The 24367-nt window shown below is 52.7% G+C and overlaps 1 protein-coding gene across 1 annotated transcript; it reads left to right on the top strand.

Moving 5' to 3' along the window:
* Window positions 1-781: 781 nt before the first annotated feature.
* CGN (cingulin) lies at window positions 782-23352 on the top strand. The gene is made up of 21 exons (XM_008147282.3): window positions 782-860; window positions 5858-6738; window positions 7430-7530; window positions 7660-7729; window positions 7833-7928; window positions 9614-9741; window positions 10917-11049; window positions 11335-11547; window positions 12179-12327; window positions 12594-12726; window positions 15832-16032; window positions 16383-16589; window positions 17579-17836; window positions 18829-18999; window positions 19503-19664; window positions 20017-20106; window positions 20263-20346; window positions 20445-20563; window positions 20891-20999; window positions 21379-21542; window positions 21863-23352. Exons 2-21 carry the CDS (start codon window positions 5872-5874, stop codon window positions 22005-22007), a joined length of 3600 nt encoding a protein of 1199 aa, XP_008145504.1. The 5' UTR covers window positions 782-860; window positions 5858-5871; the 3' UTR covers window positions 22008-23352.
* Window positions 23353-24367: the final 1015 nt, after the last annotated feature.

Raw genomic sequence — 24367 nt, 5'->3', positions numbered from 1 at the left:
CCACGCCCCGTTCCCATTCATTCCACAGATGTGCATTAAGCTTTAATATGCACCAAAACCAGAGAGCCTCGCTCTGGTGGGGTTTACTGCAGGACAAAGGATAAATGATGACTGTGATTTCTGAGACGGAGTGACATAATTTGGAAGGTGGCAAATACGATGGTGAAAAAGGTACAAGGCGGGAAAAGGCTTTGTGGAGGCCCAGGGGACGGGGAAGAACGTTCGAGCCTGGGCTCTGGCGCAGGCTGGGGGAAAGGGAGGCGAGCAGAGTGAAGGAGGCTCCGACGTTGGAGGGGGCCGGGGCGTATTTTCTGCAGAAGCGACGGAAGCGTCGTCTGGTTTCGGCGAAGGTGGGTGCAGGGCAGAAAGGGGTTTGGACAGCGGTTGCGGCTGAGAACGTGGGAGGCCGGGAGCTAGTTTCCAGCTGAGCCCAGAAGATGCTCTGGCCCGAGGCTCCCGGGAAGGAACCCGGGATGGGGCGCTCTTGGCCGGGGGGGTGGGCGGGGACCCCCCCGCAAAATGGCCTCCTGCGGCCCCTCGCCGCCCCCCCCCCCGCCGGCCCACGTGACCCAGCCCGCACCTCCCGCCCACCCTGGCTGGCGACCCCGGGTCGGGGTGCTGGCGGCGGCCCCGCCCCCCGCGGGACACGGACCAACCGGAGGCAGGGGAGGGCGGGGCGTGTGGTGACGGCCAATGGGGGTGGAGCCCGGAGGGGAGTAACAGGTTGGTGGGAAGGGGGGTGAAGAGGAGGGAGCGTCCAGCGATTGAGGGGCGAGGGGGGGGCCCAGAACCAGGAGCGCAGCTCTGCCCGAGCCCGAGCCGAGCCGAGCCCGGGCCCGGGAGCGCCGAGCTCGGCTGGGGTGAGTGAACCGGGTCGGGACAAGGGCACCTGAGAGGCCAGCGGGCCTCAGGTGTATTCCCGGGGGGCGGGGGTCGTGGCGATCGGCGCTCCCTCCCTCCCTCCGGGGCACAGGTGCTGAGCTGGGCACGGGAGAGGGGGTCCAGGTAAGGTGGGAGCACTGATTCACCGCTGGTCCCCACTCTGGGGTGCAAGAGGCAGGTGCCTGGGAGGGCGCCAGGTGAGGGAGGGGCGCCTGAGGCGAAGGTTATTCCCGGGACAGAAAGGCGTTTCAGAGCCAGGATCTCTCTGCAGATCCGACGCCCGGTCCCAGCGGCAGACTTTCTGGGGGAGCCTGGGCTGCTGGAGGGGAAGGAGTTCGTCTTCGCTGGGCCAAGGGCTCGGAGACGGAAGGGGGGAGGGCCTGGGAGGGTGCTGCTTCCCCGAGGCTGTGCCCCGGGACGGGCAGGGTGGCTGGTGCTGACACCCCCTGACTTTGGGATGGCTCTGAGGTGGGGCACTTTCTCTAACGAGGCACCCGCAGGTGAAGACGGTCGCAAAGAAGCGACACTGAGGGGCGGACCAAGGAGGGCCCCCCATTCTCTGGGCTGGTGTGAAACTCTTTAAGGCTTTCTGTTTCTGTCCTCCGTGCTTTCATGGCAGGGAGAATTTTTCCTTCTTCCTCTTGAAAGAGTGCCCTCCTAGAAAGGGATATGAGGAAGCAAGATCCTCAGGCCTACAGAATACCTAGAACTGTTTCTTTCTCATGAGGCCTCTCTCCGGGGACCAATCAAACCCTCCCCCCCCCCCAGCACAGGTACCTTCTCCTGTACTTTTAGAGGGGCCATGGGGTGATGTTTGGGAGCCTAACCAGTCTCCTGGATGCCTCTCGGAAGAGTCCCGTTCCTCCCTGGAACCACACCTGACATCCCTGACTCCCAGACCAGGATGGCTCTTAGACTGGCAGTAGGCACTAGTGACGCCGGAAACAGACAGGGCTCTTCAGGGGACCATGAGACGAGGGGGAGTTAGCACCTCCAGGTCTCCAGCTGGATGAGAGGTGCACATGGGGGCCCGGACAAGACTTCAGAGGCAGATTCCCTTGCCTCCGGCAGGAACGGGGAGCCAGAGCCAGAGCCAGAGCCAGCCTCCGCTGGGCCCCTTTGATGCCCTGCCTGAGGAGAGTTGTTGTAATTGGGAAATAATTAGCAACCGCTATGTTGCCTGCACGTGCCTCTGCACCCCTTTTTTCATCCTGGATATTGGGGAGTTAGGGGGCTGGCGCTAGGGGACTGATTGATAACCCAGAGATCTGCCGGACCCTGAGAGTATTCTGGCGTCCTAGAACCCTTCCTTCCTCCGGCAGGCGGACCTGCATGCCTTCACCTCTATGGGAGGTCAGCAGGGGATAGGGCTGGTTTTCCTCGGGTGGGGGAGGGGAGAACTAAGGTCCAGGGAGGTGGCCAAGGTAAACGTGGGGTCAGGAATGCCTCCTTGGGGACCTGAGAGGGAGGAGTAGAGAAAGGCAGTCTTCCTGCCACACACGGGCCCGTCCTTCGCCAGGTGTTTTGTGCATCTGCTCCTCCCGCCTCTTCCCTCTCTACCTTCTGCCTCCTCCTTCAGAGCCTTTGCCTTGGCGTCTCTGCTAGACAGAGTCCCTGCCCGTGGGCTTTGCCCCTCAGCCTCCTCTGTGGTGTGGGATAACTCAGGCCTGCCTTACTAGCTGCCAGTGGAGTCTCCCTGGCCCTCCCTTTCCCCTTGCCTCTCAAACCAGTCCAGCCAGTTTGCAGGGGCCCAGTTCCTCGTTGTGTTTTTTTTTTCCCCCCACTGGCCAAGCAGCTCTAGCCTGGCTCTCAGGTTTCGGCTTTTTTTAGTGGACCGAGCCAGGAGTCCACTGGCGGGATTCACAGGGAACCTTCTTATCTCTTCGCATAAAACCAGGAGAACGTAGGAGCTGAATGATCAAGGTCACGGAGCTGTCCTTTGCTGTTTTGACCATTTGCTTTCCTTGTTACTTCTGAGGGGAGTCTAATCTCTATTCCAGTTCTCCCGTTTTCTAAATGTGCCAACTATGTAGCGTCTAGCTTATCCCCCAGCCCTGGTATATCGGTTCTTCCGCCCAGCCCAGCACAAACCACCCCGCCCCCACTTCCTGCCAGTAGTGCAGAGACCCTGTCACTCCTAGTTGGGAGCCAGACTCTATGGCTGGGCCAGAGGGGCTGGAATTGGGGCAGGGCAGGCTAATGAGTAACTCAGGGGAAGTGGCTGTTTGGGACCAGTGCAGACCGGAAGGACAGAGGCAGACAGATGAGGCTTGAGGCCTGGTCAGTTGGTGGGGAACGCCTTGGGCACAGGCCAGGGGCGGGGAAAGCAGGGTCAGGCATCTGGTGAGAGTGAAGGCTCTGCACTCCATCCATGTTGCCTGGCGCTGGATCACTGTTTACCTGCCTCTGGGGCTTACGCAAGGCTTTGGAGCTGCCCTGCTCCCTGGCCCCGCCCCGCTGTCCTCTGTAACTGAAGGCGGATAGGTTTCGGGTTTTCCATGTTGAATCATTTAGAGCCCTGCTTTCTGACCCACCCCAGAGATTCCTTCAGCCCTCCTGGCCCCTGACCCACCTGTCCTGGGACTGAAGGTGCGTGAGGTTAGGGAGACACTGGGACCTGAGGGTGCGGTCCAGGCTGCCTCCCAACAACTGGCTGCTCTTGGGTGAGCAGCAAGCGGGGGGTGCACTCTGTTGAGCCAAGCCTGGGAACTTCGTGACCTGGATCTTGAAGATCAGGAGATGTCCTGGCAGGATAGAGCTGTATGATGAATAAATAATGTGACTCCTGAGAGCTTGCCGTCTAGGCACATCTGGTTCCAAAATGATGACGGAGTCGGGCGAGGAGTCCAGGCCAGGCAGAGGTCTTGTTCCTGGGGCAGACGAGAAATGGCTCTGAGGAATCTTTGGGCAAATCCCACTGCTATGGGAGGCTGCCTTGGTTCAAGGTACAACCTTGAACGAGTAGTTACCCACATCTACCATGTGCCAGATCCTGGGGACACAGGAGTCAGCTCAGAGCCACGTTCTTTTGCCTTCTAGGAGCTCACAGTCTAGTGGGGGGGGGGGGGGGACAGACGGGAAACAATGAATCGCTGTGATAAATATATAAAAATAAGCTGAGGCGGACTCACCGAAGGACAACGGTGGAGCATATAGCATGGTTCTGACCTAGTTTGTGAGGAGTGGTTAGGGAAGGCTGCTCTGAGGAAGTGACATCCATCTATGAACCAGGTGACGCCAGGAAGTCCTGTTGGAAGGAGCAGCGCGTGTGCAGGGTACTGTGTTGTCAGCTTCGTGACAGGCATATGCTGCTATGAGGTGAACTCATGTTTAATATCTTGACGTTTTTATTCAAGCAGAACCTAAGTAAATAAAGTGCAAAAATAGTGAGTGTGTAACGATACGTTTTTACAGTTGTATACACCTATGTAGTTATTGTCTAATTCTCACAGGTAAGTACCTCATGCGGTATTATCGCTATACCCGTTTTAAAGATGAGGAAACTGAGACTCGGAAAAGTTGTGATTGGCCCAAGGTTATGTACCTCAGGTGAAGAGCAGAGCTAGGATTCCAGGCCAGATTCTGACTCTAGTCCACTGCCTTTCCTACTGGATGAGTGGTTTGGAAAACGTATCCCTTTGCCTTGTGGCTTCTTCTCTGATTCCATTTCTTACTTGAATTCCAACATAGGGCCCTGACCACTAAAGAGCCTGCTGTGTAGGGTATCTGAGTCAGATAAGAGCTTGGTTAAGGTCTTCCCTGATGCCTGAAGAGTGGAAGACAGGGGCCCTTGGGCTCGTTGGTGGACTTGAAGGTGTTTATGTGAACCTCTTGAGATTCTGTGGTAAAGTTTGGGTGGGCTGTCTCCTGGGGGCGGGCAGGAGGATAGGGTATTGCTTTCATTATGTTCTCTAATGAAGTCTCAACACTGAAAAAGGTGTTGAGGTCTCCCCCCCCCCCCCCAATAAGGGGCTCCTCCCTCCCTGTTCCTTTCTCTGGAGGGGAAGGGCCTGGAATACTAGGAATGCTCTTCCTTCTGCAGGAGACTCCCTCCCACCAAGCCCTTCCTCACCTGGAGTTTGGCCCGACCTTCTCCTCTCACCAGTGTCCTGGGCTTCCCAGCATTTCTGCCATTCCCAGAAGAGCCCTTGCCAAGTTTCCTTGGCCCAGAGCTCCACTGGGAGGTGGAGCTGGGAATGTTTGTGTCTTTGTCTGGCACGTTAGAGGCCCCTCCTCCAGTTTGGTGCAAGGCTCTGGTGGAGATTAGCAGAAGCTGGAGTTCTTACTCACTCGGAGGAGAACGGCTCCTCCCCAAGTTCCGGGAGCCAGAGCACACCTACCTGCAGGACATTCCATTTGCTGACTCTGAGCCTGGGCAATGTGGACGGGGAGCTGGCCTGTGGGCGGGCTGGGCTCTGGCCATCAGGCAGGACAGGTCTGCCTGTCCTGGGGCCCCTTGGACTGGCACTCTCACATGTTATTTATGTATTTTTTTCTTGAATAGGCAACACATCTGCATGGTTCCAAACTCAAAAGGGAGAAAGAGAGATGCACAATAGAAAGCCATCGTACCCATCCCTGTCCCTAGCTCTCAGTACCCCCCCAATCCAGACACATCACTGCTGTCAGCTTAGGCATCCCAGAAACGGGCTAGAATACCTTGGGGTTCTCCTGCATTTGAAATGAGCTGTAGGACTGGAGGCCCCCCTGTTCCATTGGGACGGAGGTGTCTGTTAGGCAGGGCTTGTTAGAAATGGAAATCTTCAGGCCTCACTCCAGACCTACGGAGTCAGAAACTCTGGGAGTGGGTCCAGCAGTGTGTGTTTTCATAGGCCTCTGGGATGCTTCTGCTGCTCAGGTCAAGTAAGAAAACCACTGTTTTACACAGAAGGAGCTGACAGGACCGTCACCCTGACAAAAACCGGGGAGAGGAGGTTTCTGGGTGTCTGCTGACATGCTTTTCTTCGTCTTCTAGGACCCTTCCTGCCCATGGAGCCGGCCTTCACCATGGCCGAGCCCCGGAGCCCTGTGGACCACGGAGTCCAGATTCGCTTCATCACAGAGCCCGTGGGCACCCCAGAGATGGGCACCCTGCGTCATGGGGGGCGACGCCCAGCTAAGGATGCCAGAGCCAGCAGCTACGGGGTCGCCGTGCGTGTGCAGGGCATCGCTGGACAGCCCTTCGTGGTGCTCAACAGCGGGGAGAAAGGTGGCGACTCTTTTGGGGTCCAGATCAAGGGAGCCAACAGCCGAGGGGCCCCGGGAGCTCTGAGCTCCGACGCGGAATTCCCTGAGAGCTCCTACCCTCGGGCCAAGGAGCTGTCTGGCCGCTTGCAGGACAGCATGTCTGATGAGGAGCCGGGGGCCCCCTGGAACGGACGGCTCCTCCGCTCCCAGTCCCAGGCCTCGCTGACAGGCCCTGCCCCTATGGGTCCGGGCCACAGGAGCACCAGCCTGCTGGAGCTGGCCCCCCACGGAGCTCCCCCAGGGAGCACCATTGACACTGCTCCTCTGTCTTCCGTGGACTCACTCATCAGCAAGTTTGACAGTCGCCACGGGGGCCAGGCCCGGGGCCGGACCGGCCGCCGCATGCGTTCGATGCCCCCTGAGCAGCGCAAGCGGAGCCAGAGCCTGGACAACCGGCTCCCACGGGACACCCTGGAGGAGCGGGAACGCAGGTCCCCCAGCCACTGGAGCCCCAGCAGAAAGCACGACGACCACGTGGGCAGCTTGAAACCGCCGCCCCAGAGCCAGCACGCTCCCAGCGGGTTCAGCCGTTCCCGTCAGACCCAGGACTGGGTCCTTCAGAGCTTTGAGGAGCCTCGAGGGAGAACACAGGACCCTGCCATGCTGCAGGTCGGACCCCCACCTCCCTGCTCCCAAACCCTGGCCCCTTCTCGTCAGCCCTGACCCATGCCCTGGGACCCCTTTGCTGGTTCAAATGACCGAGGGCGGGAAGTTTCTGCCTTTTGTCTTCCACTTGTTCCATCCACGTGGACAGATGGCCGTGGGCACAATGAGAAAGGAAACAGAGCTACCTGTGACATCACCATTCACAAGCACGGATCGTGACCTCCCGTGCCTCGGTCACTGGCATTCGCTAGGACCGGCGGGTGCATGAGGCAGGCTCGGAGGATAGGAGCAGCTCCCCGGTGCTCTCGCCAAAACTCCCATCGTTGTCTGCCACTCAGGAATGCACATGAGTGGGGGAGTGATCTTACCCTGAGACAAAGGGAAGCCCATTCTAATAGTAAACCATTGACAAACGCTGATACGCTAACTGTCATTAGTGCAGAATTACTTGTGATACAGCTCACAGCCGGCTGAGATCTGCCTGTTGAGGAAAAGCTGGTTTGCAACAGTAGCGAGAGGTGTATCCTGCTTGGCCCTCGCCCTGGTCTGTGGCTCAGGCCTCAGTGGTCGTGCTGCCTCTTCCCCTGACTTCAGGCTTGTTCATGCTCGAAGGGCCTTGTCTCCTAATGGCCACTTCTGGCCCACCGGCTCCTGGCCTAATATTCCTATTTCTCTGGGTTTCCTTTTTTTGCAGTTCAAATCAACTCCAGACCTTCTTCGAGACCAGCAGGAGGCAACCCCGCCAGGCGGCGTGGACCATGTGAAGGCCACCATCTACGGCATCCTGAGGGAGGGGTGAGTGGTTCCTCCCTTCTTTTCCTTCGAGCTTCCTTTCCCACCCCCCATGCTCTTTATCCTAACTCCCCTCGTCTCGGCTACCTCTTCCCTCCCCTAACCTTTGCGTCTGCCCTTTTATCCCCCAAGGAGCTCAGAAAGTGAAACATCTGTGAGGAGGAAGGTCAGTTTGGTGCTGGAGCAGATGCAGCCTCTGGTGGTGAGTGGCCTTGTCCTGGTGGGAGCAAGGGTCAGGGTCAGGGCCTTTTGGGCCTCGGGATCTGGACGTGGGCTCACTTCCTTCCCCACCGTGTCTCTGGCAGATGGCTGCTCCTGGTTCTGCCAAGTCCCTGGCAGGGCAGGGGGAACTCACCCGAAAAGTGGAGGAGCTACAGCAAAAGCTGGATGAAGAGGTGAAGGTGAGGACAGGCTAGAGGCACAGCGGGGAGGAAGAACCACGGAGGGGAAAACCTCAACCTGGGCTGGCTCCTCCACGTCATGGGACAAGCGCTCATGTGTCCTGCGAGACAAGAGTGTGTGCTAGCCCTCACCGGTCTAGCTCAGCGGATAGAGCGTCGGCCTGCGGACTGAAGGGTCCCAGGTTCGATTCTGGTCAAGGGCATGTACCTTGGTTGCAGGCACATCCCCAATAAGGGGTGTGCAGGAGGCAGCTGATAGATGTTTCTCTCTCATCAATGTTTCTAACTCTCTCTCCCTCTCCCTTCCGCTCTGTAAAAAAAAAATCAATAAAATATATTAAAGAAAAAAAAAAAAAAAGAGGGTGTGGTAGTCCCAGCAAGGACTTCTGGGCTCCCCTAGAGCTTAGACAGGAAGCACGCATTCATCGGGAGTTTTTTGGCAGTTGCCATCCTGGCCCTGCCACTTACTGGCTGTATAAATCTTGAGCAAATTACTTACCTCAGTTCTTTTCATCATCATCATAATGACGGTGGTAATAGTAGCTGTCATTTATTAAGTATAATTTTTGTAGTAGGTGCTCTCCTGGATACTATGTAATAATTATAGTGACCCTGTAAAGTAGGCATCCTGGACTTCTTTTTATGACGAGAAAATTGAAGGTCAAAGAGGTTAAGTGAATTGCTCAAGGTAGTCAGTTGCGGAGAAGACATTTAAAAATCTCAAGTTAATTTATTCTAACGTCTGTGTACTTCCCTCTCCCCTCCCCCTCCCTCCCTTAAAATACTGCTTCCAACCTTTTCAGTATGGCCTGTGTGCTGTTGGTGCTCAGTGAGTGGTGGATTGTAGCTCCCTTTGTTTCCGGTTTAGTGTCGTAGTTAAATGGTGAGCTGAGAGTCAAACCAACAGTTCGAATCCCGGCACCCTCAGGTGTTGGGCTTTGTAACACCTTGGGCAAGTTCTTTAACTGTTCTGAGCCTCCGTTGCCTTGACTGTGAAGTGGGGATCATAATTGGACTGTATTAGTTATCTACTGCTGTGTAACAAGTTACCTCAAAGCTGAACAGCTTAATGCAAACATCTCCCGGTGTCTGAGGGCCCAGAATTTGGGAGCAGCTTAGCTGGGCAGCTCTGGCTCAGGGTCTTTTATGAGGTTCCATTCAAGGTATTGACTGGAGCTACAGTTATTGGAAGAGTTGACAGGAACTGGAGGAGCTGCTTCTAAAATGGCTTATTCTATGGCTGTTGGTTGGAGGCCTCCGTTCCTTGCTGTGTGGATCTCTTCACAGGGTTGCTTGAGGGTCCCTACAAAATGGCAACTACCTTCCCCCGGAGCGAGTGAAATAAGAGAGAAGGAAGCGGCAATGCCTTTTTATGACCTAGTCTCAGAAACTACTTGTCATTCCCCCCTTTTTCTACTTGTTAGAAGAGAGTCCCTAAGTCCAGCCCATACTCAAGGCCAGAGGCTTCCCTTTTTGAAAGGAATGTAAAAAAAAAATTGCGGATGTGTTTTAAGCCATCACAGATACCAAGGCTTATTGTGAGGATTAAGTGCAGATAATCTGCGTAAGTTCCCTGGTACAGAGCCTGTTATACAGTGAGTGTCAATAAATGTTGGACTTCCCATTATTCCCGGTCCTTCTCAGAGGCTTTCCCTGCTCTGCACCTGCTTTCCTTTCCTTTTCAGAAACGGCAGAAACTGGAGCCCTCCCGGGCTGGGCTGGAGCGGCAGCTGGAGGAGAAGGCGGAAGAGTGCAGCCGCCTGCAGGAGCTCCTGGAGAGGAGGACGGCGGAGGCCCAGCAGAGCACCAAGGAGTGAGTGCAGCTGATGGTACATGGGCGGGGCTGTGGCGAGGCTGCAAGGGGCCGAGGTTGGAGTTCGAGGTTGCCTGTGGGCAAAGGGAGACAGGGAATTCTCCAGAAGCTGAAAGGGGCTGGCAGAGATGGTGTAAAGACAGGTAGGACCTCTTTCTTTACCTTCTCTATCAGTAACGGTGATGGCGCATGGGTTAGGTTACCTGGTTTGCCTCTCTGCCTCAGGTTTTTCATCTGTAAAATGGGGTTAATGATAGTACCTCTCAGGATCGTTGTGAGGATTCAGACATTCATTCAACAGATGTTTTTGCAATGAATGCCGTGTGATGCACTGATCTAGAGTCCTGAGGTACATCAGAGAGCCATAGAGAGGAAGAGCCCTGCTCTTCAGAAGCAGTTTCTAGTGAGAGGTAACAGACTGTAAACAATAAATATATTATTTTAAAAAAAAATATATATATATATTTTATTTTATTTTTTTTTTTACAGAGAGGAAGGGAGAGGGATAGAGAGTTAGAAACATCGATGAGAGAGAAACATCTGATCAGCTGCCTCCTGCACACCCCCTACTGGCTATGTGCCCGTAACCAAGGTACATGCCCTTGACCGGAATCGAACCTGGGACCCTTCAGTCCACAGGCCGACGCTCTATCCACTGAGCGAAACGGGATAGGGCAATAAATATATTCTTAAGTAAAATTTTCATATGTAAGAAGTAGAGTAAGTTATAGCAGATCAGAAGGGCCAGGTTATGGGGGAGTAGGTTACAGTATTAAATAAGGTATTTAGGGGAGGTATTTGTTGTTGTTGTTGTTAATCCTCACCTGAGGATATTTTTTCCATTGATTTTTTTAGAGAGAGTGGATGGAGGGAGGGAGAGAGGGAGAGAGAAACATCAATGTGAGAGAGACACCTCGGTTGATGGCCTCCCACACATGCCCCAACCGGGCCAGGAATTGAACCTGTAACCCAGGTCCATGTCCTTGACTGGGAATGGAACCCTTCAGTATGCAGGCCAACACTAACCATTGTGCACACCGGCCAGGGCTAGGGGAGTTCTTATTAAGGTTTGAACAAAGACTTGGAGGTTTAAATGAAATAATATATGTAAAGTGTTTAGAAAACTCTCTTCTGACACGTAGTGCTCAATAATGTGGCCTGTTGTTCACGATTAGGCTCCAGAACATGAAGCTCCTCCTGGACCAGGGTGAAAGGGTACGGCACGGGCTGGAGACCCAGGTGGTGGAGCTGCAGGACAAGCTGAAACAGGCCCAAGGTCCTGAGCCTGCGAAGGAAGTGCTCATGAAGGTAGGGAGGTGGGCCGGGGACCCCAGCCCCTGCTTCCTTTCAGCTAGAGCATCCTCCAAGTAGGGGAGTACTCCTCAGTGTGCTTAGTAGGCAGACCTAATAGAGCCCAGAATGGTGGGTTTCCCTTAAGCACCTTGGAGGTCACAGAGCACCTGGGACCGTGCCTAACAGATGATAGGCACTTAGTAAAAAACGTTTGGATGGGCTGAATGAATGTCTGGGCATTCATTAGGTGGGTCCTAAACAGGTGGTCACCTCTGTACTTGCACTTTTCACTTTCCCCAGGACTTGTTAGAGACCCGGGAGCTTCTTGAGGAGGTCCTGGAGGGGAAACAGCGGGTAGAGGAGCAGCTGAGGCTGAGGGAACGGGAACTGACGGCCCTGAAGGGGGCCCTGAAGGAGGAGGTGGCCTCCCGGGACCAGGAGGTGGAGAATGTCCGGCAGCAGTGCCAGAGAGACGCGGAGCAGCTTCGCCGGAGCATGCAGGATGCAACTCAGGCACGTGACGAGAGCAGGGACCGGGAAGGGGGCTACCCGGAGGTCTTGGTATTTTGGGACTTTGCATGGATGTCATGGGACTCCCTCTAAAAAGACACATGTGAGATGTGATGAAAACCTTGGTCAGGAAGCCTAGAGTGGCAGAGGCGGGTGTGCAGGTTGGAAGTACCAGAGGGTGTGTGTGTAGCCAAAACCCCACGGGGAAATAATGGGAGGAGGCTTCCTGTAGATCAGGGATGGGGTACGTCCGGCCCGTGGGCCATGTAAGGCCTGCAAAATCATTTGGTCTGGCCCTGCCGAGGTATTAGGGGTGAGTTAATTAAACGTTTGACCAAATATTTAGCAGGCTAATTTTTAAGTTGATAGTTTTGTATGGCCCGTGAATGATGTTATAAATATCCAAATAGTTATTGTCAGAAAAATGGTTCCACACCCCTGCTGTAGATAATGGAGGGGTGTAGATAATGACCTGGGGGGAGAACCTTCCCTTAGCACTGCACCAGGTTTCACCGGGTGTCAGGGTGTGCACCGGATGCCCTCTGGGCCTGAGCCTGCCCTTCTGCATACTCACTGGTTTGAAGTGAGCTCTCCCGTCTAAGCCTTCTGGTCCTCTGACGCTCCCCTTCCTTAGGACCATGCAGCGTTAGAGGCCGAGAAGCAGAGGATGTCGGCCCTGGTGCGGGGGCTGCAGAGGGAGCTGGAGGAGACCTCAGAGGAGACAGGGCATTGGCAGAGCATGTTTCAGAAGAACAAAGAGGAGCTTAGAGCCACCAAGCAAGAGTAAGGACCGTGCCCTGCTCCCAGGAATACATATCCATGATTCTCATCCATATCCCACTTCCTTTCCACTCATGCTGCGCTCTCTGCTTCTCAAACTGCTATTTTTTTTTTTTTATATATCCAGCTTCCTCCCTCCTGAGACTGGGTACTCAGTGTGTTAGCCTCCAGGGAGGTGGTTTTCATTGTCCTGCTGTCCTGCTAACCTCTCCCAGGCAGGTGGCCTGACCCTGTCCCTTTTCCCTTTCAATTCACCTGTCTGGGCTCAGACTCATGCAGCTGCGGATGGAGAAGGAGGAGATGGAAGAGGAGCTCGGGGAGAAGATAGATGCCTTGCAAAGGGAATTAGGGCAGGCCCGAGCCGGTGCTGGAGATTCTCGCCAGGCGGAGGAGCTCAAGAAGGTATTTGGGCGTTGGGGGCAGAAGGGAGGGTTGGGGTGTTAGGAGCCTGCCTCACCTATCCACGAGGGTCCCCACATGAATGTGGCTATCTCCCTCGTGCTTGGTTTTCAGGCCCCACCCTGCCTGCCCAGCCTTATTTCGTCCCAGCACAGTCTTTGACCCAGCAGGGCTGGCTGGTCTCACTGCGTATAGAAGTTTCTAGTGGAAAGGGCTCTCAGTGGCCAGGTTGAATAATATATCAAGAGGCTGCTGGCTGCTTCCCAAGAGACCTCATGCGTAGCGGCATTTAGGTGGATTTGCGAAACTTCAGGGTCATTTTTTTGCAAGTTTGGAAACCTAACTTGGTCACATAGCAAGAGCTGCTCTGTCTCTCAGAGAGTACTCATTAACTATATTTGTGAAACAAACCTCAGAGCATCCGTTTATTGACTTACAATGAGAGGACTGGACTGGAATATTTCCATTGGCACGGCCAGCTGACCTAAATGGGAAGCCACGTGGTAATCTGAAAGCTGCGTAGAGAGTATAGAATCTAGGCGTAAAATTAAATGTTTTATCATACATGGATATTTTATAAAAGTTAAGGGCATAAAATTGAAGTGAACACACAAATAATTTTTTCATATTCCAGTTTATAAAGAACAAGAAAGCAACTAATTGTTTTGGGTGATTTAGAAACTTAGAAAATATTTTCATTAATTTTAGGGAACTGACATTTATGGCCTCCTGAGTTTCCTTGTAGGTCTGCATTTCTTTGATTCACTATGTTGGTTTCAAATGCTATACATAGCAGGTGCTCAGTTAATAAGTATTAATTAATCAATGCTTACGTATCATGCCTTTACTATAAGACTGCCTAATTGTAATCAAGGTAATCATATTTTTAAATGATGATTTTCCAGGTACATAAATGCCTGAGCTTACCACAAAATATTTGGTGGAGAAAAATATAATAAAGGTTAACCAAATATATTTGGTGGTTATGAAATCAAAAGTACTCTTAAATTTTTAAGATATTTAATTTAAAATATTGTTATGGCCCTAACTGGTTTGACTCAGTGGATAGAGCATCGGCCTGCGGACTGAAGAGTCCCAGGTTCGATTCCGGTCAAGGGCATGTGCCTTGGTTGCGGGCACATCCCCAGTGGGGGGTGTGCAGGAGGCAGCTGATCGATGTTTCTCTCTCATTGATGTTTCTAACTCTCTATCCCTCTCCCTTCCTCTCTGTAAAAAAAATCAATAAAATATATTTTAAAAAAGTAAAATATTGCTATGAAGTAAACAAGTATCAAGGATGTTCTGAAATCTGTTCACTATATTAGTTGACATAGTGAACCTGGGCATTCCTCTGGATACTCTCAGTTGATACATTTATGCTAGATAAAGCTAAAAAGTAATACCTAGTATTTAACTTATACATTAAGTATATTTTATCAAGTAGGTAGCCAATAAACAAAGTATACATTAGGAAAACAGACTGACCCAGTCCAATATACACCAGACAACGTGCTATTTTTCTTTTTCTTTGTAATTAGTTTTGCTGGTTTCTCACATTGAAGACTTACCATGTGTTATATAACCTTCTAGCCTAATTACGGTACTGTCTGAATTTCAGAAGTCGCTAGTAGCTAACGAATTAGAACCAGAGATCATGTTTTAATTTTTTTAAAAAGAAATCAGGGCAGCACCAGTATGTATTGTGCCACATATTTTGGTTTTCAAAGTATTTTTTAACAGCGAATCCTTTTTTGTCCTTACCCTCATCTAGTCTCATTCCACATAATTTTTTTAAAAATACATTTTATTGATTTTTTACAGAGAGGAAGGGAGAGGGATAGAGAGTCAGAAACATCGATGAGAGAGAAACATCGATCAGCTGCCTCCTGCACACCCCCCACTGGGGATGTGCCCGCAACCAAGGTACATGCCCTTGACCAGAATCGAACCCGGGACCCTTCAGTCCGCAGGCCGATGCTCTTATCCACTGAGCCATACCGGTTATGGCTCCACATAATTTTTTAATGGAGATTTCTTCCATATGTCATAAAATTCACCCTTACACAGTGTATAATTTAGTGGTTTTAAGTATATTCACAAAGTTGTACAACCATCACCACTATCGAATTACAGGACATTTTCATTACCCCCCAAAAGACCCCTATATCCATGAGCAGTCCCTCTCCCACCCCTGGCAACCACTAGTCTACTGGGTCCTAGGTGTGTGGTGGGAGCCGCCAGGATTTGGCCTGGGGGAGGCCGGGCCGTCCCTGGTGACTGCCCATCCGGACATTACATTTAAATGGATCCCTAGAACATGTGGCTTTTTTTTATGTCTGCTTTCTTTCACCCAGTGTAATGTTTTTCAAGGTTTACTCATGTTGTAGCAATGATCAGTACTTTACTTTTGATGGCTGAATAATGTTCCACTGCATGGATATACCACATTTGTTTATCTGTTCACCCGCTGATGGACATTTGGGTCTTTCCTCCATTTTAGCTATAAGGAATAGTGCTGCTACGCACACTCATGTACACATTTTTTAAAAAATATATATTTTATTGATTTTTTTACAGAGAGGAAGGGAGAGGGATAGAGAGCTAGAAACATCGATGAGAGAGAAACATCAATCAGCTGCCTCCTGCACACCTCCTACTGGGGATGTGCCTGCAACCAAGGTACATGCCCCTGACTGGAATCGAACCTGGGACCCTTGAGTCCACTGAGCCAGACCGGTTAGGGCCATGTACACATTTTTAATGAACGTGTTTTCGATGCTCTTGGGCATACACAGGGTGTGGCAAAAGTAGGTTTCCAGTTGTTCTTACGGAAAAGAATACAATGATTGGTAAACAATGATGCAAGAATAAACTCTGGGGTTGCACATACAACCGTGAGCCTGCTTTTGCCACACCCCTGTGCGCGTGTTTTCAGTTGCCGGGTCCCATGGTAACTCCATGGTTCCCTTTCTGAGAAACTACAAACCACTTTCCCGGGCAGCCACACCATGTTGCACTCCCTCCAGCAATGTATGGGAGTCCAGGTCCCCCACCTGCCGGTATCCCGGCTGGCCTTCTGGTCCCATTGCCACGCCCCTGCCCTCCTAGGAGCTGCGCCGGACACAGGAGGAACTTAAGGAGCTGCGGGCGGAGCGGCAGAGCCAGGAGGTGGCCGGGCGCCACCGGGAGCGGGAGTTGGAGAAGCAGCTGAGGGTCGAGGCCGACCGAGGCCGGGGCCTGGAGCAGCAGAACGTCCAGCTGCAAAAGACCCTCCAGCAATTGAGACAGGACTGTGAAGAGGCTTCCAAGGCAAGGGGAGTGGGCACAGGGCTTAGGAGGTGGAGGCGGAGGGGTCTGGAGGGCTGAGGAGCCCGAGGGCGTGCCAAGTTACCTGGCATGGGTACGTACCGACCAGCTCCCGGGTCCTAGGTGTGTGTGGTGGGAGCCGCCAGGATTTGGGCCCGGGGAGGGGAGGCCGGGCTGTCCCTGGCGACTCCCTCGGCGTCTCCGTAGGGGTGGGTTTCTCAGGGAAGCCCCTGGCGGGCGGCACGGCCCTCCTGGAAGTCCAGGTCTCGCGGCCTCTTTGTGGGGAGCTTTCCCTGGGGGTGGGCAGGAGCCTTGAGCCATGGGGTCTGAGCCGCCCCTCTGCGCGGCCGCAGGCTCAGATGGCAGCGGAGGCAGAGGCAGCAGTGCTGGGGCAGCGTCGGGCAGCGGTGGAGACGACGCTTCGGGAGACCCAGGAGGAGAACGACGAATTCCGAAGGCGCATCCTGGGTCTGGAGCAGCAGCTGAAGGAGGCGCGGGGCCTGGCGGAGGGCGGGGAAGTGGCGGAGGCGCGGCTCCGGGACAAGGTGCAGCGGCTGGAGGTCAGTGCCTCCGGTGACCTCGTCGGCCCTTTCTCCTCCAGTCCCCGGCTGACGACTCAGCCATCGCTTTTATTTTTTATTTTTTAAATATATTTTTATTGATTTCAGAGAAGAAGGGAGAGGGGGAGAGAGATAGAAACATCAATGTTGAGAGAGAATCACTGATCGGCTGCCTCTTGCACGCCCCCCACTGGAGATCGAGCCCGCAACCCAGGCATGTGCCCTTGACCGGAATCGAACCTGGGACCCTTCAGTCTGCAGGCCGATGCTCTATCCACTGAGCCAAACCCGCCAGGGCTCAGCCATTGCTTTTTTTTTTTTTTTTTTTTTTTTAAATATATTTTATTGATTTATTACAGTGAGGAAGAAAGAGGGATAGAGAGTTAGAAACATCCATGAGAGAGAAACATCGACCAGCTGCCTCTTGCACACCCCCCACTGGAGATCGAGCCCGCAACCAAGGCATGTGCCCTTGACCGGAATCGAACCTGGGACCCTTCAGTCTGCAGGCCGACGCTCTATCCACTGAGCCAAACCCGCCAGGGCTCAGCCATCGCTTTTATTCTGCCTTTAGTGTGTGTCCCTTGGCCTCCCAGCTCTCTGGCCACCTTGCCTTATTCCCTGGAGTGTGTTTTGGTGTGAACGTCCCAGTCTTCACACTGGCATTTTTATCTCTTATCTCCCAACCTTTGCATGTTCTGTGTCTTGATTTATTTATTTTTTTCCCCTACTCCATCTGAGCCTGTTTTCATGGCTCACCCTTTTCCTCCTCTTCTCTCCCATCTACGTATTTGGGTTTTAAGCAATCTGCTATACATTGTCAGAGATTTTCCTAACCTACCATATTTTCCCGGCGTATAAGACCCCCGACTTTTGAGAAGATTTTTCTGGGTTAAAAAGTCGTCTTCTACGCCGGGAAATACGGTACTCACCTCCAAATGGCTAGAGCCCAAGCTTTGCCTTCTCTTGGTCCAATCCCCCCGCCCCAGGCAGAGAAGCAGCGGCTTGAGGAGGCCCTGAATGCAGCCCAGGAAGAGGAAGGGAGCCTGGCAGCAGCCAAGCGGGCACTGGAGGTGCGGCTGGACGAGGCCCAGCGTGGGCTGGCCCGCATGGGGCAGGAGCAGCAGGCACTGAGCCGGGCCCTGGAGGAGGAGGCGAAGCAGCGGGAGGCGCTGCGGAGGGGCAAGGCTGAGCTGGAAGAGCAGAAGCGCCTGCTGGACAGGACTGTGGACCGACTGAACAAGGAGGTGGGGCAGGGGGCGCCTGGACTCTGGAAGAGGCCCAGCTCAGTCAGAAGCTTGCCTGGGGGGACCGGGGGGACGGGAACGTGGGTCAGAATGTGTGCTGTTTGCTTTCCTCAAGTTCATTGTTGGGGAGGCCAAGGTCAAATCTTCAGAGAGTGGCATCCTTCCTACCTCCCCTCAGTGCTTTTGCCCTTCTCCCCACACTCCATTCCTTTATGGTCTTGATCCTTGGAATTGTCTCCTGGAATTCTCCATTAGAACTCTAGAAGACCTAAATGTAAGAATCTTCAGTGGGGGAATTTTATATTTGGGGTAGCAGAAGGAGGAAGGAAGAAAAAGAAATAAATTGGTTTTTTTGTTTTTTTTAAATTTGAGAATATTGGGGGCCAGGCGGGAGCCCACCTCTAGGGGGAGGACTACCACGCGCTCTGGCCTGTAAATTGTTTTCAAGCTAAGGTTGTCCTCCTAATCTCTTACATTATAAAACTAGAGCAAACACCTAGTATAGTTCCTCAGTTCTGAAATGCACATTTTATTATCTCTGAAGTTGAGTTTTGGCTTATAACTGATGGTATGTCGTAGTTCAATTGGCAAATTTTTCTTAGTGGCACACCCTTGGAATTTTGGGTTTGCTGAAATAAGGTCATTTAAGGTTTATTGTATATCAGGCACTGTTGTATGTATTTACATAATTAACTAATATAACTCCCCCAACAACCTTGTGATGTAGGTACTATTATTATTCCACTTTACAGATGGGGAACTGAGATCCAGAGAGGATAAGTAACTTGCCTGTGGTCACATAGCTAGTAAGTGCGAGAGCCAGGATTTGAACCCAGGCAATCTATACATTACTAGTAGCCATACCAGAGTCCTAGGCCCAGGACAGAGCAAGAAAGGGCTGCTTCAGCAGGAAGGAAGCTCTGGGAGAGTCTTGAGAGCTTGGACCCAGAGAAGAATTGGGTCCTGAGAATGCTCTGTTCTGTGTGTCCCAGCTGGAGCAGATGGGGGATGACTCTAAGCAAGCCCTGCAGCAGCTCCAGGCCCAGCTGGAGGATTACAAGGACAAGGCCCGGCGGGAGGTGGCAGACGCCCAGCGCCAGGCCAAGGAGTGGGCCAATGAAGCTGAGAAGACCTCTGGGGGGCTGAACCGGCTTCAGGATGAGGTAGGAGCTTAAGTGGCAGGAGGGTGGGAACCCTTCCAGTGTCCTTGGTTTGAAGGTCATTGCCTCTTAACTAAACCTGTGGCCCAGGAATCCTGGGAGACCCGGGTTTAGTGTCTAACCATTTAGAGTGACATACCAAGGTGGGGGAGGGTGGAAGGAGTGGTCTACCGTAGGTACAGACAATAGGGGATGCATTGTCTGTAGAGCAGGGATTTTCAAACTCAGATGGATATTAGAGTCACCTGGGAAGATTTTTAAAAAATTCCAATGTTCAAGCTGCATCCTGTACCATTTAAATCATAATCCTTGGGGATCAGTAGTCTAAAAACTCCTCAGGTGATTCCAGTCCGTGCAGGAAGTTTTTAAAGAAGAAACAAAAGGGACTAAAAATCATTCTGCTTTTTATTATCACCATACACTGGCAATCCTAAAAAACTGGACTGCTCCCATCCCTCCATCCCCACCTTACTTCTCTGAGCTGTTGCATTTTCCCTTCTGCCCAGACCCAGAGGCTGCGGCAGGCCCTGCAGGATTCCCAGGCTGATCGGGACACAGCCCGTCTGGACAAGGAGCTGCTGGCCCAGCGGCTGAAGGAGCTGGAGCAAGAGGCCCAGAACAAGAAGCGCTCCCAGGATGACAGGACCCGGCAATTCAAGGGCCTTGAGGTGGGGACATTGTGCGGTGGCCTTGTGGTGGTGGGAGGGGGGTGGAAAGAAGGGGGCCTGGGACCTGGCACAGACGGGAGATCGGTGGTTTCTCTGTTTTCCCAATAGGGTAATAGGGCTGCCCCACTGAGCGGCAGATTCTGAGGTTTGTCATTCTGCTAAGGGGCCAAGGCCAGAGCAGGCCCCACTCTTGCCCCTTGATGCCACACCTGGTCAGCAGAGGGCACAAGCCCCGTGGTGGCTCTGGGCAGAGGCAGAGCCCAACAGGTTATGGTGCTGTGAGAGAGAGAAAAGTCTGCAGGCTGGGCTTTGAGAAGGTCCTGATTGGCATCCTGTTGTCCCTCCACCACAGGAAAAAGTCTCCCGGCTGGAGGCAGAGCTGGATGAGGAGAGGAACACCGTGGAGCTGCTGACCGACAGGGTGAATCGCGGCCGGGACCAGGTAACCCCTTCCTTACTCTGCATCGGTGTCTACCTCTGAGCTGAATCTTTGGACTCAGTCCAGGGAGCATCCTACGGTCACTCTGCCTCACTTGGCTCAGCTTGGTGGTTCACCGTCAGCTTTCCCCAAGTCTGGTTCCTCTCACCCATCCCCTAGGTAGACCAGCTAAGGACAGAGCTCATGCAGGAGAGGTCTGCTCGGCAGGACCTGGAGTGTGACAAAATCTCCCTGGAGAGACAGGTGAGGGGGAGTCTTGGGGATGGATCACAGGAGGCAGTAGGATGACCGTGGAAGGGATCAGAAGAGTGCTAACTGTGGAGGCTTCCTGTCCCTCTCAGAACAAGGACTTGAAGAGCCGGTTGGCCAGCTCCGAAAGCTTCCAGAAGCCCCACACCAGCCTCTCTCAGCTTGAATCCCAGAATCGGGAGTTGCAGGAGCGGCTGCAGGCTGAAGAGAGGTGAGATGGACCCATATTTCCTCTCTCCCTCTGGACTTTCCTCCTCTGCTGCTCCCTCCATTTTCTACCTCAGACGTGGCCCATCTGGCCTGATCTTTTGGGAGACCTTCTTTCTTGATAGAGAACACAGAGAGAGAGAGAGTTGCAGAAATTCTAAAATGGGGATGATGTCTATCTCCCCAGTTCTTTGGATCTGCCCTGGATCCTCCCCGGTCTAATGGTGGGGCTCATGACGGAGAGGAGTCTGTGGAGGCACTAGGAAGGCCAAATTGGGGTTAATTTAGAAATGGTGACTGCCATAGACACCCCCCTACCCCGCCGTCTTAGGGAGAAGACGGTTCTGCAGTCCACCAACCGAAAACTGGAGCGGAAGGTTAAAGAGCTGTCCATCCAGATTGATGATGAGCGGCAGCATGTGAATGACCAGAAAGACCAGGTAAGGACCATAGCCGGGGCCTAGCAACGATGCGGCCAATACATACTGCGTTCGCTTGAAGGCCAAGGTTGGTCCCATCTCATGGGTCTTCCAAAGTTAGACTTTTCTTGTATCAACGCAGAGACTTGACTGGAAGGGTTGGATTATAAGAGTTCTAGGAAGCACGTGTGTTCAGTGCCTCTGATGTGCTAGCTTCTCTTTCTAAGCATTACACACGTATTAACTCATTTAATCCCCAGGACAAACCTGTGAGCTTTGGGAACTTGCTCAACATTTTCCTAGGGGCACTGACCCCTCGTCAAGATTGCTGCAGGGGAGGGTCCCAGGCCATGGTGGCAGCAGATGCTTTTCTAATGCGGGGACTTGGTCTCCTTCCCAGCTCAGCCTGAAGGTGAAGGCTTTGAAGAGGCAGGTGGATGAAGCTGAAGAGGAAATTGAGCGACTGGACGGCCTGAGGAAGAAGGCCCAGCGTGAGCTGGAGGAGCAGCATGAGGTCAATGAACAGCTCCAGACCCGGATCAAGGCTCTGGAGAAGGACTCCTGGTAATGGCTGCGTCACTGCCCCTGCCCCATCGGGATAGTGGAGCAGGAAGGGGGTGGGCTCTCCTGGCCGACCTTTAGGGAGAAGAGGATCTCTCAGATGGGACTTTGAAGTCACTTATTCCTGGCTGGACGCCAGTATGATTACCTTTTAGGATCTCAGCCTCTATTCCACACCCCATCGCCCCACATCTCTGCTTAGTGGGGGATCTTGGGAGTAGCTTTAGGTCTTAGAAGAATTGGGAGTCTCTTTAGCGTGGAAAGGGTAGCTGTCTCAATCTTTCTACCTCCCTCCATTACCAGCATTCCTCTCTTTGACTCAGGCGCAAAGCTTCCCGCACAGCTGCTGCTGAGTCAGCCCTCCAACACGAAGGGCTGAGCTCAGATGAGGAATTCGACAGTGTGTACGATCCTTCGTCCATCGCATCGCTGCTTACGGAGAGCAACCTGCAGACCAGCTCCTGTTAGCTCGCGGTCCCAAGGCCCAGAGAGCACGCTTGGGGCCTATCCTGGCCAGCCCTGCTTTGCCCTGCCTCAGAGTCCTCATTCCTTCGGGGGACACAATCATTCCGACCTGAGACAGGGAGTGGTGGTGATAAAAGCGTAGCAGTGCTAAGGTGGTAGACAGACGTTCCTTTTCTTCTAGAGGAGTGGGTATCTTAGGCCACCTGAGCCCTTAAGTGCCGAGCCCTTTCAGCGGCAGGATGGTCAGCAGATAGCTTGAGGGGGATTGAGCAGGACAGGAAGGGAGAGAAATTGCCATGTATATAAAGCTTTATTATTTTAGCCCTTAATCCTCAGGCTCAGGGAAATACCCTAATCAAATACCCTGCTACTTTGATTCCTGTAACCTGCTTTCCTCCCACTCTGGAGCAGGGTGTGGGGAACCTTATGGGTAATGGACACGCTGGCGTGGCTCTACCTGCTCCTCGATGCTCCTCTTTGCACAGTCATGGGGCCCATGTGGTAGACCCCCCTCCCAACCCCACCTCCCAGTCCTATTTTTTATCTTCCCTAAGCAAATGGGTCCAGAAGAGCCTCTCTCCTCCCCTTTCCATCTTCATTCCCAAATTCCTTCTTTCTTCTCAGTGCCTTAGCCACAGCGAGGAGATAAGGATGCTCTTCTTGCCTTTTATACCTGCACATTCATACCTCTCCAAGGACCAGCCTTTTTCCGTCCGGGGCCCTTATCTTTCCTATGGCCCCAGTAACTGGTCAAGAGAGCTACTGGCTTCTCTGCCAATGAGCCCCTCTGAGAGGGACTTTGGTGGCGCCATGATGAGATGGGGCCTGGTTCTGCTCAGGGTTTCCATCCTCCCTCCTCTCCCTCTGTGACTACGGACATGTTTATAAGATGGTCATACCTGGGAACACTGACAACTATCTACACAAGTTGACAAAAGGTTTCAGTCCTTCCATGTGGCCTTTCTTGTGGCTTCTCTGACCAGATGTGCCCATCCTTACTGGGGAACCGAAGGACCCTTGTCTCAGGAGCTTGGACCCGATACAGGGCTTCCCAATGGGCTAGAGGCCGACTCTTGGCAGAAATGGGAAGAGGCAATGGAGGACTTATTTCTCCTTTGGGTTTTGAGGAGAGCCAAGCCCTAGTGGAGAGGAGTAAGGGAGATGATTCACCTCATTTCCTAAGTAGGCTCTGTGAGGAGCCTGGGGGAAGAAGAAGGCTGTTTTCACCAATGACTTGTAATTTCATGATTTAAAAAAATGTTCTGCAAATCAGATATTTTCTCCCAAACCAATCTAGCCTTGATTTTTATTTTAAATTAACTATTAAAATTATATATCTATCCTGAAACCCTTGGTGTGTTTTCTCATTCTTTTTCCTCGCTTACTTGGAGGGCCCCACATATGGAGAAACCATTTTAACTGCACAGTTTAGAGGCTGAAGCTGGGGTTTTCTTGACCTCAGTTTTTAGAGGCCCTCTACAACAGATCAGATGGAACCTAGGGAACTGGAGGATTATAGCACCTTCATTTTCTCCTAAATAAGTTCTGGGAATAGCAAGGCCAGTAAATGCCTTCTTTGAAGGGTTTGAGGAGACACCAGAACTGAGTTTTATTCCCTTGGGGCATAGGGATATCCCCGGCATTCACCTCCCAGGTACAAAGACATACTTCCATCCCTACCTGGCATGGGACCCTGCCCTTGTATGGCCTTGAAGAGGGAGCTAGCTGTTCACCAGAGCACTGCCAATCAAGAGTGGATCAGACCTTCTCCTGCCTACTTCCATGTGGACCATAGACCAGTGGAGCAGCCACCTGCAGAGAGCAGCTGGGCTGGGAAGAGGCTCCAAGGTCCTGCTTGGCCATGCTCTCTTTCAGATCCTTAAGATGCTCACCTGGGCTTGGGGAGCAAATGCCACTGGAGAAATTGAGGCTCATCCTTTCTTAAGAATACAAACTCCTTTTAAGGACACGTCCCACCTCTCCCAACCATATAAGGACAGCTTTGGTTATAATAGCTTCTGCAAAACAAGCCCCACCCAGAGCCAAGCTGGCTTTGACTTTGGCCTGGGCGCCTTGCCAGGGAAGGGCACCTGCCAGACTGGCTTAGGCCAGTCTGAATGAGCTGGCCCCTGATGCTTGCATTTCTATGGCGGAGGAAATTTGCTCAGCTTCACAAAGCCTACAGGCTGGCCTATAAGTAGGGAGAAGAGAATGTCTGGAAGCTTTTAAAAAATTCATTCTCTAGGGGTAGGCAAGGTGATTGCCTCTGACCCACATTGATCTTCGAGTTGAAAGGAGGAGACAGCAAAACTAAGGGAGAACGGCTTAAGGTACAACCACACGTGTTAGACAAAACTTGAGTT

This window comes from Eptesicus fuscus, chromosome 22, assembly GCF_027574615.1.
Source record: "Eptesicus fuscus isolate TK198812 chromosome 22, DD_ASM_mEF_20220401, whole genome shotgun sequence".
Lineage (NCBI taxonomy): Eukaryota > Metazoa > Chordata > Mammalia > Chiroptera > Vespertilionidae > Eptesicus > Eptesicus fuscus.
The sequence above is the reverse complement of the archived record's forward strand: the minus strand, read 5'-3'. Positions and strand labels throughout refer to the sequence as shown.

What these genes read in the sequence shown, in the direction of transcription:
- CGN (XM_008147282.3), top strand. Translation starts at nt 5,872, where the DNA reads ATGGAGCCGGCCTTCACCATGGCCGAGCCCCGGAGCCCTGTGGACCAC. An exon ending in AGGACCCTGCCATGCTGCAG is followed by an intron (nt 6,739 to 7,429) that starts GTCGGACCCCCA and finishes CTTTTTTTGCAG; the next exon opens with TTCAAATCAACTCCAGACCT. An exon ending in CGAAGGAAGTGCTCATGAAG is followed by an intron (nt 11,050 to 11,334) that starts GTAGGGAGGTGG and finishes CACTTTCCCCAG; the next exon opens with GACTTGTTAGAGACCCGGGA.